The sequence below is a fragment of the Histomonas meleagridis genome (genome assembly GCF_020186115.1).
Source record: "Histomonas meleagridis strain 2922-C6/04-10x chromosome Unknown contig_1, whole genome shotgun sequence".
Lineage (NCBI taxonomy): Eukaryota > Parabasalia > Tritrichomonadida > Dientamoebidae > Histomonas > Histomonas meleagridis.
Window position 1 is genome coordinate 1,236,480 of NW_027150746.1, and position 14,895 is coordinate 1,251,374.

Here is a 14,895-nt window from a genome sequence, read left to right on the forward strand (position 1 = left end):
GATGAAAATCCCAAACATCTTTAATATATTAATTCATGAAAGTATTTAAAATAATATAAATTTATAATTGTTTTACATAATAAATATATAAACCGTTTCTATATGGAAGAAAAAATTGAACACGTCACACCAACGCCACCCATTCATAAATGTCATTCAAAACATCTTCTGAAATTTTCAAATTTTAATTTGAAATCTACATATATTAAAATATGCATGTTTTGTTTATTTAGTACAATTTTAATTTCTTTAGAGAATTGTGGGGTGATGAAAATTTCTTTCGTTTATATATGCTGCAACACAATATTTTCTTGTTTGAGATCATATTTATATATATGTAAAGTGAAATAGATTTTCCACCATCTTCATTCTCCTAGCAACTTGCAAGTTTGATGTCATTCATTATAACTTTACATAAAGCCCAAGAATTTTTATTCTTTATCCCAAAACAGGGATTCCAAAAACCTGTTGTATTACAATCAAAAAGATGCCTCCTGTTCCAATTGAAGTTACTAAGTTTGGTATTCCAAACTTCATGATGTTTTTCAATAAAGTACAGCAAGAAAATGAACAATCACCAATAAGTGAATTTTGGAGATAAAATATTTTTTCAAGGGTTGGTCATTGATACCCATCAAGATTCTACATGATTTTTGTTTCCTGCTAATTTACATTTTCTATTTAACCTTTCCAAAATGAAAATACTTTATGGACTTGCTAGAGATTCTTAGCAAGTCAAAGCCAAAAAGTCGTTTGTAACTTCGAAGATGTAACTTGTTAAATTATTATTAAATATGGAAGAAATACTTTAAGAACAATTGTAGATATTAAAATCAATGAAATCAAAGAGTTTATTATCAAAAATCCAGCATGATCTTTGTCATGTTGTTTTCAGCAATTTTTGGAAGTTTTTCATTATAATATTGTTGTATTTATGTATTTACATTTTGCTTTGTGAATCTATTTGGTAATAGGTAAAATGTATAATGTATGTTGTTATTTTGATGATTTTCATATGTTTGTATGTTTATATCAATTTTTGTTTTTTGCGAATATTTGATCTTCGAGTTGATTTTGATTATTTGCACTATTTGCTTCATTTCTTATATATAATTTTTAAGAGAATAAAAAAGTGAGTTTCGAGAGTATTTATTCAAGGGGAAACAAACAAATGTAATTGAAAAGAAGAGGAATCGATGTTCCTCTCGAACATACATTAATGGAATACAAATAGAAATTTTCCATCTTTTATTGATATCAACTATTTTGATACAACGCTTCAACTTTTGCATCCAAAAAAATGTCTTCAATAATCAAAATATTTTTAAGTGCTGATTCTTATAAAATCATTTGAAGAAGATCATACAGAAATCGTTCAATCACTTCTTAAATATTTTGTAATTAATTTTCAATGTTAAAGATTTTTATTTGTTTTATTTAAAATTATTTATAATTTTATGTTTCAAAAATAATATTTGAAAATTATTTAAATTATTTGAAATAGCACTTATGGAAGCATCTAAAGAAGGTAATTCGGAAATAATCAGATATGAGGTTACAATGGAATCGTTAAATTATATATAGAAAAGGGGAAAATAAATAAATAAATCCATTCTGAGATGCATAGTGTATTGTTTTTTTTTTTTTTTTCACTATCCACAACCTTAAATATCAAATATTGTATTGTGTAAATACTAAGTTCAAACTTGATAATGTTATATCAATTTATTTCTAATTTTTTAGCTTTTCTCAAAGGAAAAAATTGATAGTCCGTCATTTTGTAACTTTTGCAGTAAATTTATTAGACAGATCTTCCACTGATAATTGTTTGAATCTTTCATAAAACCGACATATTTTTCAACTCACATTTCCAATTCTGGTTGGTAACTAAAAATGAACCTAACAATTTTACATTTAGTTATGCTAAACAACTACCAGCCAAAATCAGCCGTATTTTCAACATCCTCGAAAATTAATTCATTAACTTTGGAAAAATCACTTTTTTCTAAATCGCTCGGATCAGTAATTTTTTCAAATAATGTAAGGCTTAATGTCCATGAAAGCACATTTCAAAAATTTTCTTCATCTCCAATTATTTTAGCAGGAACCAATTTTTTTAATGAGACGATTGAAACACGTTCCAGTAACATTTATGTTGGACCTGCCAATATTACAGATTGTATCTTCAAGATGTGTTTTGGGTATGATCTCAATGGGGGTGCAATTTATTCCATCACTTCGCTCAATATTCATCATTGTGTATTTTTCCACAACTCAGCAAAAAAAGGTGGTTCGATATATTGCAAAGGTAATTTTACTGTTAGCTATTCATCATTTCTTGAAGGATTTTCAATAGTTCAAGGTGGAGCCATTTACAACGAAGGCTCTTCTGTCTTCAATGTTTCCTTTACAGAATTTGCTAATCTAAATTCAAAAGAATACGGGTGTTTCGTCAAGAAGTCAAGTTGTGACTCATTTATTGAATTCCTCAACATTACAATGGTTTACGCCCAACAGAAAAATGGCGGTTTCTGTATCGTCGGCGGTTCTTCCACCATCCATCGTTGTGACATTCAAAAGAGTTATGCGTTTTCAAGTTCCAGTATATTACTTAAAAGCTCAAGCGATTCGAAGATTGAACGGTGCTCATTTTTTGTTACGGGGGCAGAAACGTATGGTTCAGTTTTTGCAATTGAAGAAAGTAAATGTACAATTCAATTTGATCATTGTACAATAACAGCATGTAAAATAGGCACCAAATACATAAACGCGGAAGATGACTCAAAAATTATCATTAGTAACTTATGTACAACTGATGACCCAAAAGATGTCGTCGGAAATGGCGCTGTGTTTAGTACAAAACCAACGGTACAGACGCAATGTAACATTTGGGAAATCGAAAAACAAATCGGATACTTCACACAAAACTATCGGGCAAAAAATACTGCGCTTAAAAGAGATTTGAAAATGGGAGTCGCAATTGGTGTGATGTGCGTTATACCAATGGTTTGTGGCATCCTTGTGGCAATGTTTGTATTGTCGCAATTGGTTTTGCTGTATCAAAAAATTCAGGACTTAATCGCGAAACATCGTCAATAAATGTGTTTAATATTTGAATGCTTTTACGTATAAAGATCCAACTTAATGAGCAAGTGAATAGTTCGTCATTTGTTCGCTGTTTTAATGCTTTTTTAAAATACCATACCTGGTAATTAGAATCAAAATTGTTTTTTGTTGACAAAAAATAAATTCCACTACCGAAGAGTTAACAATATGCTTACACTAAATATTAATATGAATTTTGCAAAACAACAATTTGGGGTGCCTCAAAAAACAACAAATGAAACGATCGAATCATCCACCAAATCCGGAAAATAAAGATGGCATCAAAGGCCTTCAAAAGATGCAATCTCTCTATAAAATCATTTTTAGCATAAGCCAAAAGCCTACCGAAACATCTATTCAAGATACAATCGATTTATTTGATAAATCAAATCCATACTCATTTAACTATGCAATCTGTCAATTATTATATTCCTCATTTGTTTCTCGTGTAAATGGCGCTGTTACATGTCTTTTATATTTGAAAGAACTTGAATCAAGTGAAAGAACCATTTTAAAGACTTCACAAAAAATCTTCAAAATGTTTTATCAATATCTTATCGACATTGATTCACAAGAATCGTTATTCTTACTTGAACGAATGATTGAGCAAACCCTAATTAAGCCCAAATCAGTTCGTGTTAAGCGTTCATTATTTTTTTCACATTATTTAAAGCCATATGAATTTTCCATATTAAAACATTCACAGTTTAGTGAAGAATTCTTCTCAAACATTGATAAACTAAAGAATAATGGATGGGAGCTTCAAAAGAAATATGTTTCCGAAGGATCAAATCCATTAAATTTAGCACGCGCCATCCGTAATGACGATGAAGAACAACTTCGACTAATATCATCACAATCTAATTTCGACATTAACTTGAAAATTAAACCATCTCTTTATGAACGATGTTCATTTATTAACCAAACAAATGTACCACTTATTGAATATGCTGCATTTTTCGGTGCGATTAAATGTTTCCGATTTTTAATGATTAATGGAGCTGACTTAAAGAATACTGGAACTTATGCAATTGCTGGTGGAAATGATGAGATAATTCATTTATGTGAACAAAACCATTCGACTTTTATTGGTTCGTATGAAACTGCTATTGAATTTCATCGAAATGATATTTTTCATTATATTTATGATAATAATTTTGCCGGAAAAGATGATTTAACTACATTAGGGAAAAAATGTATTATACATAATAACTATGAAATTTTTTCTTTTTTAATTGAGCATGGATTAAAAGTGAATGAGAATTTTTTGAATGAATCTTTGAAACTCGGTAATATGTATTATTGTAAATACTTAGTCGAAAGAACTAAAGTTCCAAATGATATATTATTAAAATCTGTGGTTTCAATGAATACTGAAATTGTGAAATATATTGTGCAAAATGGCGCCGATGTTAATATGAAAGATTCACATTTAGTTTTTTTGTCTTATTTTGTACGCCTTTAATGATTGCTTGTTGTTGGGGACGATCTGAAACTGTTCGGTATCTTTTAGAACAAAAAGGTATTGATGTTAATGCTAAAGAAATCTTTTTGATTGTTTTAGTGTTTATTTTAATCATTTTTTGGTATTTATATGTTATGTATTGGACTGCTTTTACATATGCTTGCGATAAAGGCTCAACATCATCTGTTAAATCACTTTTGAAACAAAACACAATTAATTCAAATGAAAAAGATGTTTATTTATGAGATGTGAAATTTATTTTATTTGATTTCTTGTTTATTGTTTTGATTTGGTATTTGTTTTAATGTTATTGGACACCTTTAATGCATGCTTGTAATAATGGACATTTGAGAGTTGCTAAAATACTTTTAAGCATTCAAGAAATTGATTATAATGAAAAAGATATATTTTTATTTTATTTAAAGTTTGTTTGATGGATTTATGGTTTGAATATAAAATCTGGAATTAATATAAATGATTTTGGACTGCTTTAATGCGTGCTTGTAATAATGGCCATGTGGGAATTGTTAAAATGCTTCTGAAAAAAGATGGAATTGATTTTAATGGAACATCAATTTATATAAATATTTTGAGGTTTATTTGATGACCTTAATGTTTAAGGTTGAAATTTGGCGTTTGTTGTTTAGTTTTAGGTCTTCATTGATGCGTGCTTGTGGAAATGGTCATGTCGAAGTGGTTAAATTACTTCTTGACCAAGAAGGAATTATAGTCGACAGCCGCTCAAAATCAACTAAAAATCCTGAAATAAGAGAACTATTACAGTCAAAGGGTTACATATAATCCCGTTAACCGAATAGTAAAACCTTATCATTTTATGGCACGATAGATTTTTTTTGAAAACATTTGAGTCTTTTACATTTTACAACGTTCATTTAAATTAACCGTTTTATGAAAGGAGACCGTTAGATAATAACTCAGATGAATTCGGGAAAAGCTGAAACTCTCATAAAAGTTATCAATAATCCCGATTCATCTGTTTTTGATCTCCTTGATTCAGGAGGGAACTTCGTTTATTTGAATAATGATAAAATAAAATCTGCAACATTGTATTTTTAGTTTATAAATCCAGTTTACAAAAAAATGCTGAAAAAATATTAAGACTATGTTTTTCAGATGATGAAGAGTATGGTCCTCGTTCATTTTTATTGTTCACAAAAAAAAATTCTGATTTTCTCGAAGTATTTCTCACAGAAGATTTATTTTATTCGGCTGTTACATCTCTTTTCACTACTTCCCCAAACATTATTCTTATCAGTCGTGCTGCTTCAATAATGAAATTAATGGTTACAGAATTTCCAAATCGAAGTAATGAGTTCTGTGGACTTTTATTTCAATTTCTTCCATATTGTTATGAATCAGGGGTAATTGATTTATTTGAAAGTATTTGTAGCTTCACCTCAGAACTCGAAGAAACACAACATTCATTTATTGAATCTCATTTTCCTGATTATATCATGAACGAAATCAAAGATACCAAGGACAACGATCTTATTTTTGGTCTCCTTCGTATTGTTCGACATGCAGCCGAGAATAAAGTCCTAAAGGACTCATTCCACAAACCGGAGTACGTTAATATAATTTATCCGTTAATTGAACACAATTCAATTACAGTTTTGAATGAACTTTGGCGGTTAATTTACACGTTAACGTCCCCCTCCACGTTATCAGAGCTCAATAAATTTGTCAAAAAATCAATTTATAATATCACAGAACCATATGATACAGTTGACTCTTACCGTGTTTTTTGTATTGATTTCTTGGCGCAAATGCTTTATTATCAAAATGAGTATATGAAATGCCTAGATAACTTTCAAGTTCAACAAGTCGTCCTTCGGTTGATTGTACAATTTCCAGAGTCCACTAATTTAATGGGTGCTGTGTTTCGATTCATTGAAAATAGTATCATGTTTCCTTATCTTTCGTCCGAAATGATCATTAACTTCGTACCACTCATGGTGATTGAAGCAACAAATAAAACAAGAACAGCGACTGCTGCAAATTGTTATTTGGTCCTGGAGAAAATAGATACGTATCGAAAAACTAACAAAAAATTAAATGAACTTCTTACGAAGGTCGACTTGTTTGAGGACTTCGCGAACAGGAAGTTGAAAATTTACAGAAAACTTGTCAATAACCCTTATGGAGGAGAAATCATAAACTCAATCAAAAGGCTACCTTCATCATTCCTTTTGGGATGAATAGGCATGTGGATATAGTTCTCATAGAAAAGAAGAACTTCTTGTTTTTTCTTGGATTCATTGTTAAATAAAAATAAATCTTTCTTTAAATGTCACTTTTAAGACGATAGTAACTACCGACCGTTTAATTAAAAACAAATCACAATAACTTTTCCCCTGTCCGTCATGTTGGATATCCCAATACAATAAATATTTTGTTAACAAAGCTGCATAATTTCTGCGTTTCCCTTATTTCATCTTTAATTTTTCCAGTAAATTATAATAGAGTTGTAAACGATTGCCTCGTTCTGGGCATCTCAGTGATGTTGCTGAAAAGGTATCTAATTTCTCTTAATATAGAATCTTTTTTTTTTTTTTTTTGAAGAAGGTGTTAATTAAAATATACACATTCCAATTTTTGCTGTTTCATAAATTAGAGATTCATAAATATTCCATTTTGTTCCAAAAATGAAAATAATTTTATAATTCCCACTTTGATTACATAAACAATCCAATTTTTTAATGTTGTGTTTTCATTTAATAAATGGATAACAAAATGGTAAATTTATATATATAATAACTTGTTTCTGAGATATTGATTGATTTCTTAAAGAAACCAAATTATTTTCTCCTAATTTTTCTAATTTATTATCATAAAAATATTTAAAGATATCATTTTTATGAAACTTAATTTCTACTTCATATGCACCTTCAAATGATGAATGATTTTGTTCACAGAAATGAATAATTTCTTCACTTCCACCTGCAACTGGATTATGTTTTTGAGAATCATTCATAAGTGAATATTTAAAATATTTAACTGATCCAAAAAATTCAGCACAATCAATTAATGCATAACAAGCAAAAATTAAATGAATATGGGAAATTTAATTCATATAATTTTATTACTTGTTCGACTGTTGATTGAAGATTATCTTGTGTTAAGTTAAAAACAAATCTTTCAAGTTTGCACAAGAACTCCATCAAAGAGCATTTGTTCAAACAAAGATTCACAATTTCATTCTTCTCAAATTAAGAGGAAAACAGAAAATAGTGACGTTTGGGTTGAAGGACAGCCTGTTTCTCAAACTAAATCCACTGCCAATGTGATATTAACATCTGATTTCAACATTGGTGCTAATTTAAAACGATTTTCATCAAAAATTCTCACAGAAGAAGATATTAATCTTTTACAAAACGGTGCACCCGTCAACTCTGAGCTTTCGCTTGATGAATGGCGCTATGCGAATTGCTTGTCCGCAAGTTACACTGAATATTTCGTTGACAAGTTTCAAAGTCCTGATTTTATTCACAATTTCGAAATAGAAATGCCAACCAACATTCTAGCAGATATACGAGCAAGAACTCCTTATATTACACCCACTCAAAGTAACGATCTCCTCGAAGAAATCAGCATTGACACAAATTAAAATTGTTTAAACGTTAATACAGCTCTTTATTTTTTTCAGAAGCTTAATCATGTGCAAATTATTTTTTTGTTAATTTCAAAATTTTGAAATTAATTTTGAGATTTACTTTGAACATTGTTTCATAAAAAAAGCGTATATAAACAAACAAAACTTTATTGATATTACATTTAACGAACCAAAACATTGATAATAACATGATCGATCGAGGGACGTGGAATTTCAAACCTTATGTTTTTCTTCTTTGCAACAAATTCTTTGTTTTTCTTTATTACATAAGACCCTAGTGCTTTTGCAGCTTTTTTGGTTCTTGTTTTTTGAATTGGAAGTATAAGCAAACCTAATAACCCAAAGCTTGAGACCACCATAACAACATATAACCAAACTGGGAAAAATGCTGTTTTTAATATATCATTTAAAGATAAAAGAATTTGTTTCCATTCTTGTTCTGGAATTATTTCATTAATTGATGTATAAGAAACCCACTCTACTCGAGGGCAAAAGAAGATACCTCTTCCATTATATTGTATTGCTATTATTTTCTCTTGTCTTTTCATTTTCTACTCCCTAAAATTCGGGGCGCCCTGAAAAATATCAAGAAAAAAGTCAAATTCGTTAAATCATAAAACAAGTTTTCTACCTAAATTGTATGTATAGCTGCGTATTTAGTAATCCTGGTTAAGTGTTTTACAAATGTCTTTTGATGAATAAAAATTTTTCATCAATAATTCAATGCCTAAAACCTTTCCAAAGAAAGCTGTGTAATTCCAACTTACGCGCACAATTCACTTAAAGTTCAGTTGTTTGGTCAAAAAAATACGAAAATAAAAATTCATGAAATGTTTATAAATGATTTCATGTGATTTGATCTCACTCACTCTATATTATTTCTTTTGTTGATTCTTAGCGTTTGGTGCTGAAGCCGTTCTTCTTTGTGGCAAATATTTTCTTAAGAATTGGAATTCGCGTAACACATCTAATGTTGTTGTTCTATTCCACATATTTAATTTTAGCTCTGTAGGAGGTATCTCTAGTACCTGGTTTTCTACCAATTCCAATTTTTCAAATCCAGGAATGAACATAACGTTCAATTTCTTTGCAAGTTGTTTAAATGGTATATCATCTTGCATTATTTCGTCCTTTTTAGTATTCATTAGTATGTACGCGACTGTACCTTTTTTTAGACTTGGGCAAACAGATTGTAAAATTTCATCATTTTTAGATTTTGGTGAAAGGTTTGGAATCATTAAGATAAGTCCTGTGATTTGCTTTAAATAATTTAATTTCTTTTCTACGCATTGTTCGAAAGCAGTTGCAAACGAATGCCATAAAATAACGTTGGAGAACGTTAATCTGTTTGGATTTGACAGAACTCTGTTCGAGAGTTTGACATCAAGCAACGAAACAAAGACATCAAACATAAAGGAGTTGATAGATGAGGTGAACCCTAAACTCGCCCTCACAATATCGAATACCTCCTGAAAATCTGCTAACAAACTGTCGACTTCGAACTTTGCTTGGATGAAACGATTGGAAAGAATTTCGAAATTAGTTAACATCGGAAATACTATTTCTCTTGTTTGGATGTTGATGATGTTTTCAAGCCTCTTAAGAAAATCTTTTGTATATGACTTACTGTTCTTTTCTTTTCGAGGATTTAGTTGGATTAAAAGATATAATGTTATATGTGTTAATAGCTTCGATTCATTATCTGTTTTCATTGACAATGGAGCATTTTTGTATTTGTCGAAGAATAAATCGGCAAATTGCTTATACTCATTTTTATCTGTTTCTTTCAATAAGATCCCGGACTCTAAAATAAGGCCATAGATTGGAAACACTGCAGGTGGTAATTCGAGTTTACGATCTGAATCTAAATATGAAGGATTTGACGATTGTGAAAATCTTTGCATCAGTAATTTGGGCATTAAAGCCATAATGCGGGCAAATCGCTGTTCCTTTGTTTCTTGCTTCATTGGTACAATTTTCTCCTTTTCTTTCTCTTTTTCTTCGGAATTTGGAGATTGTGATTCATCTTCAACTGCTGTTGTTGGTGAAGCTTCACTTGTTTTGCGTGCTCTGGATACTTTACGACGTCGTTTTGTTTCAGTGTTAGATGTATTTTTAGTATTAATATTTGATGAATCTCCTTTAGGTGATTGAGCTCGATCATCGCCACCAGAATTATCAACTTCTTCATCACTGTATTCGATAAGGTCAGCATAACTATTGCTTTCCTCTTCAGAATTTGTTTGATTAACTTGTTCTGGTGTAGTTTCTGGGACAACGGGTTCGCTTGGTACTACATCTTGTGGTTTACTAATGATATCGAACTGACATGAAAGATTAAGAAATGGTGGAATTGAGCGATTTGTACTCATTCCAATTGTAAAGTCTGTCTCTTTCGAATTAATACGTTTTCCAATGTCAAGGACAAGTTTACCATAGATCTTTGGAGTATTATCGGGAGTATATCGATGAAGAACAATAATAATGTTTTTTTGTTTAACAACACCATTAGATTTACTGACTGTGAAAGTTCGACGTGCTTTACATTCACAATTAAAATAAAGTTCTCCTTTGGAATCTGGGCGAACATATTTGGATTCGACAGTTGTCTTTCCATTTCGGCACGTTATTATAAACCCGCTATCGAGTTGACGACGGATGGAAACTGATTTGAGAACAATGAGGACATCAGCTACGATTTTGCCTTTTTTGGACATTTATCTTCGGTGACCGTTTATTTCAATACAAAACTTTTCTATGGATTGAACGACGATGTTTACTTTTCAATTGAAAAGCCGCAGAAAAAAAAAAAGGAAATTGAGTTTATCAAGAATTTGAAAAATATGGACAATGTCCAGGCAATTTTAAATAAAATATAGTTTAATTTTATGAACCAACATTACTGCACTTGAGGTTTTCCAAAATCATCTAAAAAATCCATAAAAAATTGATAACTAATAATTTTGGAAAATTTCAAAATAATATTCGGGAATTATCAAAAATATTTAATTTAATAATTTGATATTTCATAATAATATTTGGAAATTATTTTATTTATTTAAAATAGCACTTATAGTGGCATCTGAAAAAGGTTACACTGAAATAATTAAATTATTTACTGAACAAAAAGGGATTGATATCAATGTTAAATACATTTATTTGTTTTATTTCAAATTCTGCATCGAATAATAACTCAAATTTATTTGATGTCCATTCTTTTTTCTTTGTTAACAATGCAATGCATTGTTTCATATTCCATTACTTTTCAGCTTATGTGTTGTCCCGTTATTTATTTTGTTCAATTGGATTTTGATTTGAATTTATGAAAAGCATTGATAAAAGGTGTTGATACAAAGAAAATATCACCAATAGCAAGAAGAGGAATAATAGATATAAAACTATCATCAATAAGCTCTTTAGATATTAACTTTTGTATTCTGATTTGGATGTTCTCATTTGCTTGTTGCTGATTTGTGGCAAATGGAAAAAAAGATCTTCTTTGGTGAGAACATGATATAAAACACTAAGAAATTACTATTTTTAGGTGATTTTCGTGGCTTCTCTGGAAGTGCTGGTAAATCTAATGAAACTAAAATTTGGGAAATTAATGGCCTTTTTAAAATAACAGCATTGCGATTAGATGGATGATTTGGAACAACTTTCTTGATTTTGCTGAGTGAATATTCATAAATGTCATTTAAAATTGTCCAAACAAGTTCTGGTAGGGGTGCATTTTCACATGAATTTTTCAAATGATTAATGGTTCGATCTTTTATGGATTTGTAACTTTAGTTGATATACCATATTTAGAAGCTATAAAGTTTAATAACATGTATTAAAATGAATAAGATTACTAAATTAGAAATTATGAAGGTTTATTTTAACTAAAAGAGACCATTAAATATAAATTTTAGGGAAAAAAAATAATTTGTAATGAAAAAATCAATTATAAAAATTGTATCCAAATTCCACTAATGGATTTGATGTATACACATGGGATATCCAAAAACATATTTTCAAATGAACAATTTTTAATAATTATCTGTACAGATTTTTAGATAAAAATTTATATGGAAATTCATTGTAATTACAAGATTTATATAAATATATTTTAAATTACAATTATAAACTCATATATACTTGATTCATGGTATTTTCTGTGATCAAGTTTGGATTTTGACCATGTAAAGCCTAATTACCTGCGTATAAATAAAGTAAACAAAATATTCGTCAGACGCAAAATTTCTGTGATTATTTTGAGTTTCGATGTGTGCCAAGTGTTAAATATAATTTTTGCGTACGTGTACGCGTGGATGGTGAAACTAGAAGGTTTGGAGATGCTGCTTGATTAAAAATGCGCTCTTCTTCAATCTTTTCCTCATGAACACGTTGTGCTGTAGGTGACCTATAAAATCGAGTTGGCCCCTTGAGCTCTTGTGTTGGTAAAATGTAGTTTCGTACTGGAAATGGTGCTGGACGTATTTCTTTCCTTTGAACTTCGTTCGTTGTTTTAATTTTTCTTCTGCTGATTCTTGATGTGTGAACAGTATGAGATATTGTTTTTGGTTCCCTTTTTGTGAATTTTGTTGTTCTTTTTGCATTTTTATCAAGTTCTTTGTATTGTGCTTCTACAACCCGAAGACGTTGCCTCTGTTCAACAACACTCTTTCCATAGTCATCACAGGAATCTTCCATGGACTGAAGGAAAGAGTTTATTTTCTTCGAGTTCATTGTGCAACGGGTTTGGGGCGCCCTGATTGTTGATTTTTTTCATAAATATTTATTTACATAATTCTCACGAATAATCCAAAATTAAATAATGAAAGAAGGAAAATTATACAATTTATATATCAAAAGTAATTTATATAAAATCCATTTATTAACCACAAAATTATATTTTTGCAATGAATGGCACTCCTTTTTGATTTTTCTTGAAATGCAGCTTTAATTTCCCTGTTTCCATATTCCATACTCTGCAAATGTTATCTGTTCCTCCAGTTCACACTGTGAGTGAATCATGATTTGTAAATGTTATGTCCCATACTCAATTTGTCTGATTCTTATCTGCAAAAATATTTACACCTTTGTCTAACGACCATATTTTAGCTGTGGAATCTGGACGAAGATGTGGCAAATAGTCTTCCGCAAGATTTGCTGCAACACGTGTGATGAACGCATTATGTTCACGAAAACGACGAAGCTCAACGATGATCTGGAGCATTGGTGGTAATAACAACAATTCCATATTGGCAGCCAACAATTACGTCATTATCGTGATTTGAAGGAACAATTGATTTGATTGGATTTTGCGAAATGCTAGATGAAACAAGCTGTTTGCCATTTAGTGGACTCCAGACTTCAATCTTGCCTTTTTCATCTCCTAAAACAACAAGCATGTTAGCACAAATTAGACAAATCGTATTGATAATGAATCCACTCGTAAAAGAGAAAATGAGACGCAAATAAGATGAAACTCATTTTTTTTTTCAGGTTTTGTCTTCACTACATGAATAAAATTGTTTCCAATCGAAAAATCAATCAGCCACATTTTTTATCATGTCCTTGAAGAATCTACTGTGGCCATTGGTTTTGGCATTTCTTTTTTTGTAAAGAAATATAAATGAATTTGCTGTAAAAGGTAATCATCAATCAATTTGATAATAAACTTCGTGAAGGGCGAATTTAGCTGTCGAGAAAGAAATGGAAGGACTTTTACTTATAGCAGTCACCTAAATCATATGAAGCAGAAACAAGAAATAGGGGATTTTTCTCAATTTTCATTTTCAGTTAAAATGCCAGACAGTTAAATTGAATGAATAAACCATTGAGAGTCAAATTTGACCGAAAAACGACCATTCATGCATTCAAATTCATAAACCAATTAAAACTTTTTAATATGCTAAATGGTCGTTTTTATTATTTGGTGACTATGAAGAGAAGCGGTTTCACCTTTTTGAACCACGTGACAACGTTTTAACGATAAAATCAAGCTCAAATTCATGTCATCTGCCGCTTAAACCTCTTTTTGCTGTCAAATGCCATTGTTATGTTTTCTTGTTTCTTACTTGCATTCCTTATTACTAACAAACACGATGTCACATTAGAACAAAACAAAATCAACTGGAAGGGTATCTGGAATGGTCTCAAGAAAGTTGTTAATTTCCTCTCAAAACTTTTCGATCTTATTGAGGAAAGCTTCGAAGAAAATGAAGATGGTGAACTCTACTTTAATGGATACAAGGTTGTCGATATGAAGTTTGGAGATAGTGATGAACCAGAAGAAATTGTTCTTGAAAATGACTTAGGAATCAAGATCTGCATAATGCCAAAGATTGTTGACTTTGGTAATATTGAAGAACTTCCAGATAACAAATGGAACTGGAGCAAGATCTGGAATATTGTTAAGAAGGTTATTCTCTTCGTTGCTGACCTTATCCAATCCAACAACCTCACGTTATCTGAAGAAGACAGTGGAGATGTTGTTTCACTTGGTGATTACACTCTTACTGATGTCAATGTTGATGAACTCGGAGCTCCTCATGGTTTCACACTTGAAAATGCAGCTGGCAATAGCATTCAAATCATTATTATGATGTAACTGCGAATAGTAAAATTTCAACTTTTATTTATGTTTGATTTGTTCAAATGGTCAAATTCGGATAAACTATTGATTTTTTCAATTAAAATGCGA

The 14,895-nt window shown here is 30.3% G+C and overlaps 3 protein-coding genes across 3 annotated transcripts; 1 reads left to right on the forward strand and 2 right to left on the reverse strand.

Annotated features, from left to right (window-relative positions):
* Nucleotides 1-9,079: 9,079 nt before the first annotated feature.
* Nucleotides 9,080-10,921, reverse strand: GO595_000337 (uncharacterized protein; the record flags this gene model as incomplete). The annotated part of the gene is made up of 1 exon (XM_067916378.1): nucleotides 9,080-10,921. The coding sequence occupies one exon, from the start codon at nucleotides 10,919-10,921 to the stop codon at nucleotides 9,080-9,082; it is 1,842 nt and encodes a 613-aa protein (XP_067779792.1).
* A 1,534-nt stretch (nucleotides 10,922-12,455) lies between these two features.
* On the reverse strand, nucleotides 12,456-12,935 carry GO595_000338 (uncharacterized protein; the record flags this gene model as incomplete). Its single annotated transcript, XM_067916389.1, has 1 exon — nucleotides 12,456-12,935. The coding sequence occupies one exon, from the start codon at nucleotides 12,933-12,935 to the stop codon at nucleotides 12,456-12,458; it is 480 nt and encodes a 159-aa protein (XP_067779793.1).
* A 1,315-nt stretch (nucleotides 12,936-14,250) lies between these two features.
* Nucleotides 14,251-14,802, forward strand: GO595_000339 (uncharacterized protein; the record flags this gene model as incomplete). Its single annotated transcript, XM_067916400.1, has 1 exon — nucleotides 14,251-14,802. One exon carries the CDS (start codon nucleotides 14,251-14,253, stop codon nucleotides 14,800-14,802), a length of 552 nt encoding a protein of 183 aa, XP_067779794.1.
* Between the last annotated feature and the right edge of the window lie 93 nt (nucleotides 14,803-14,895).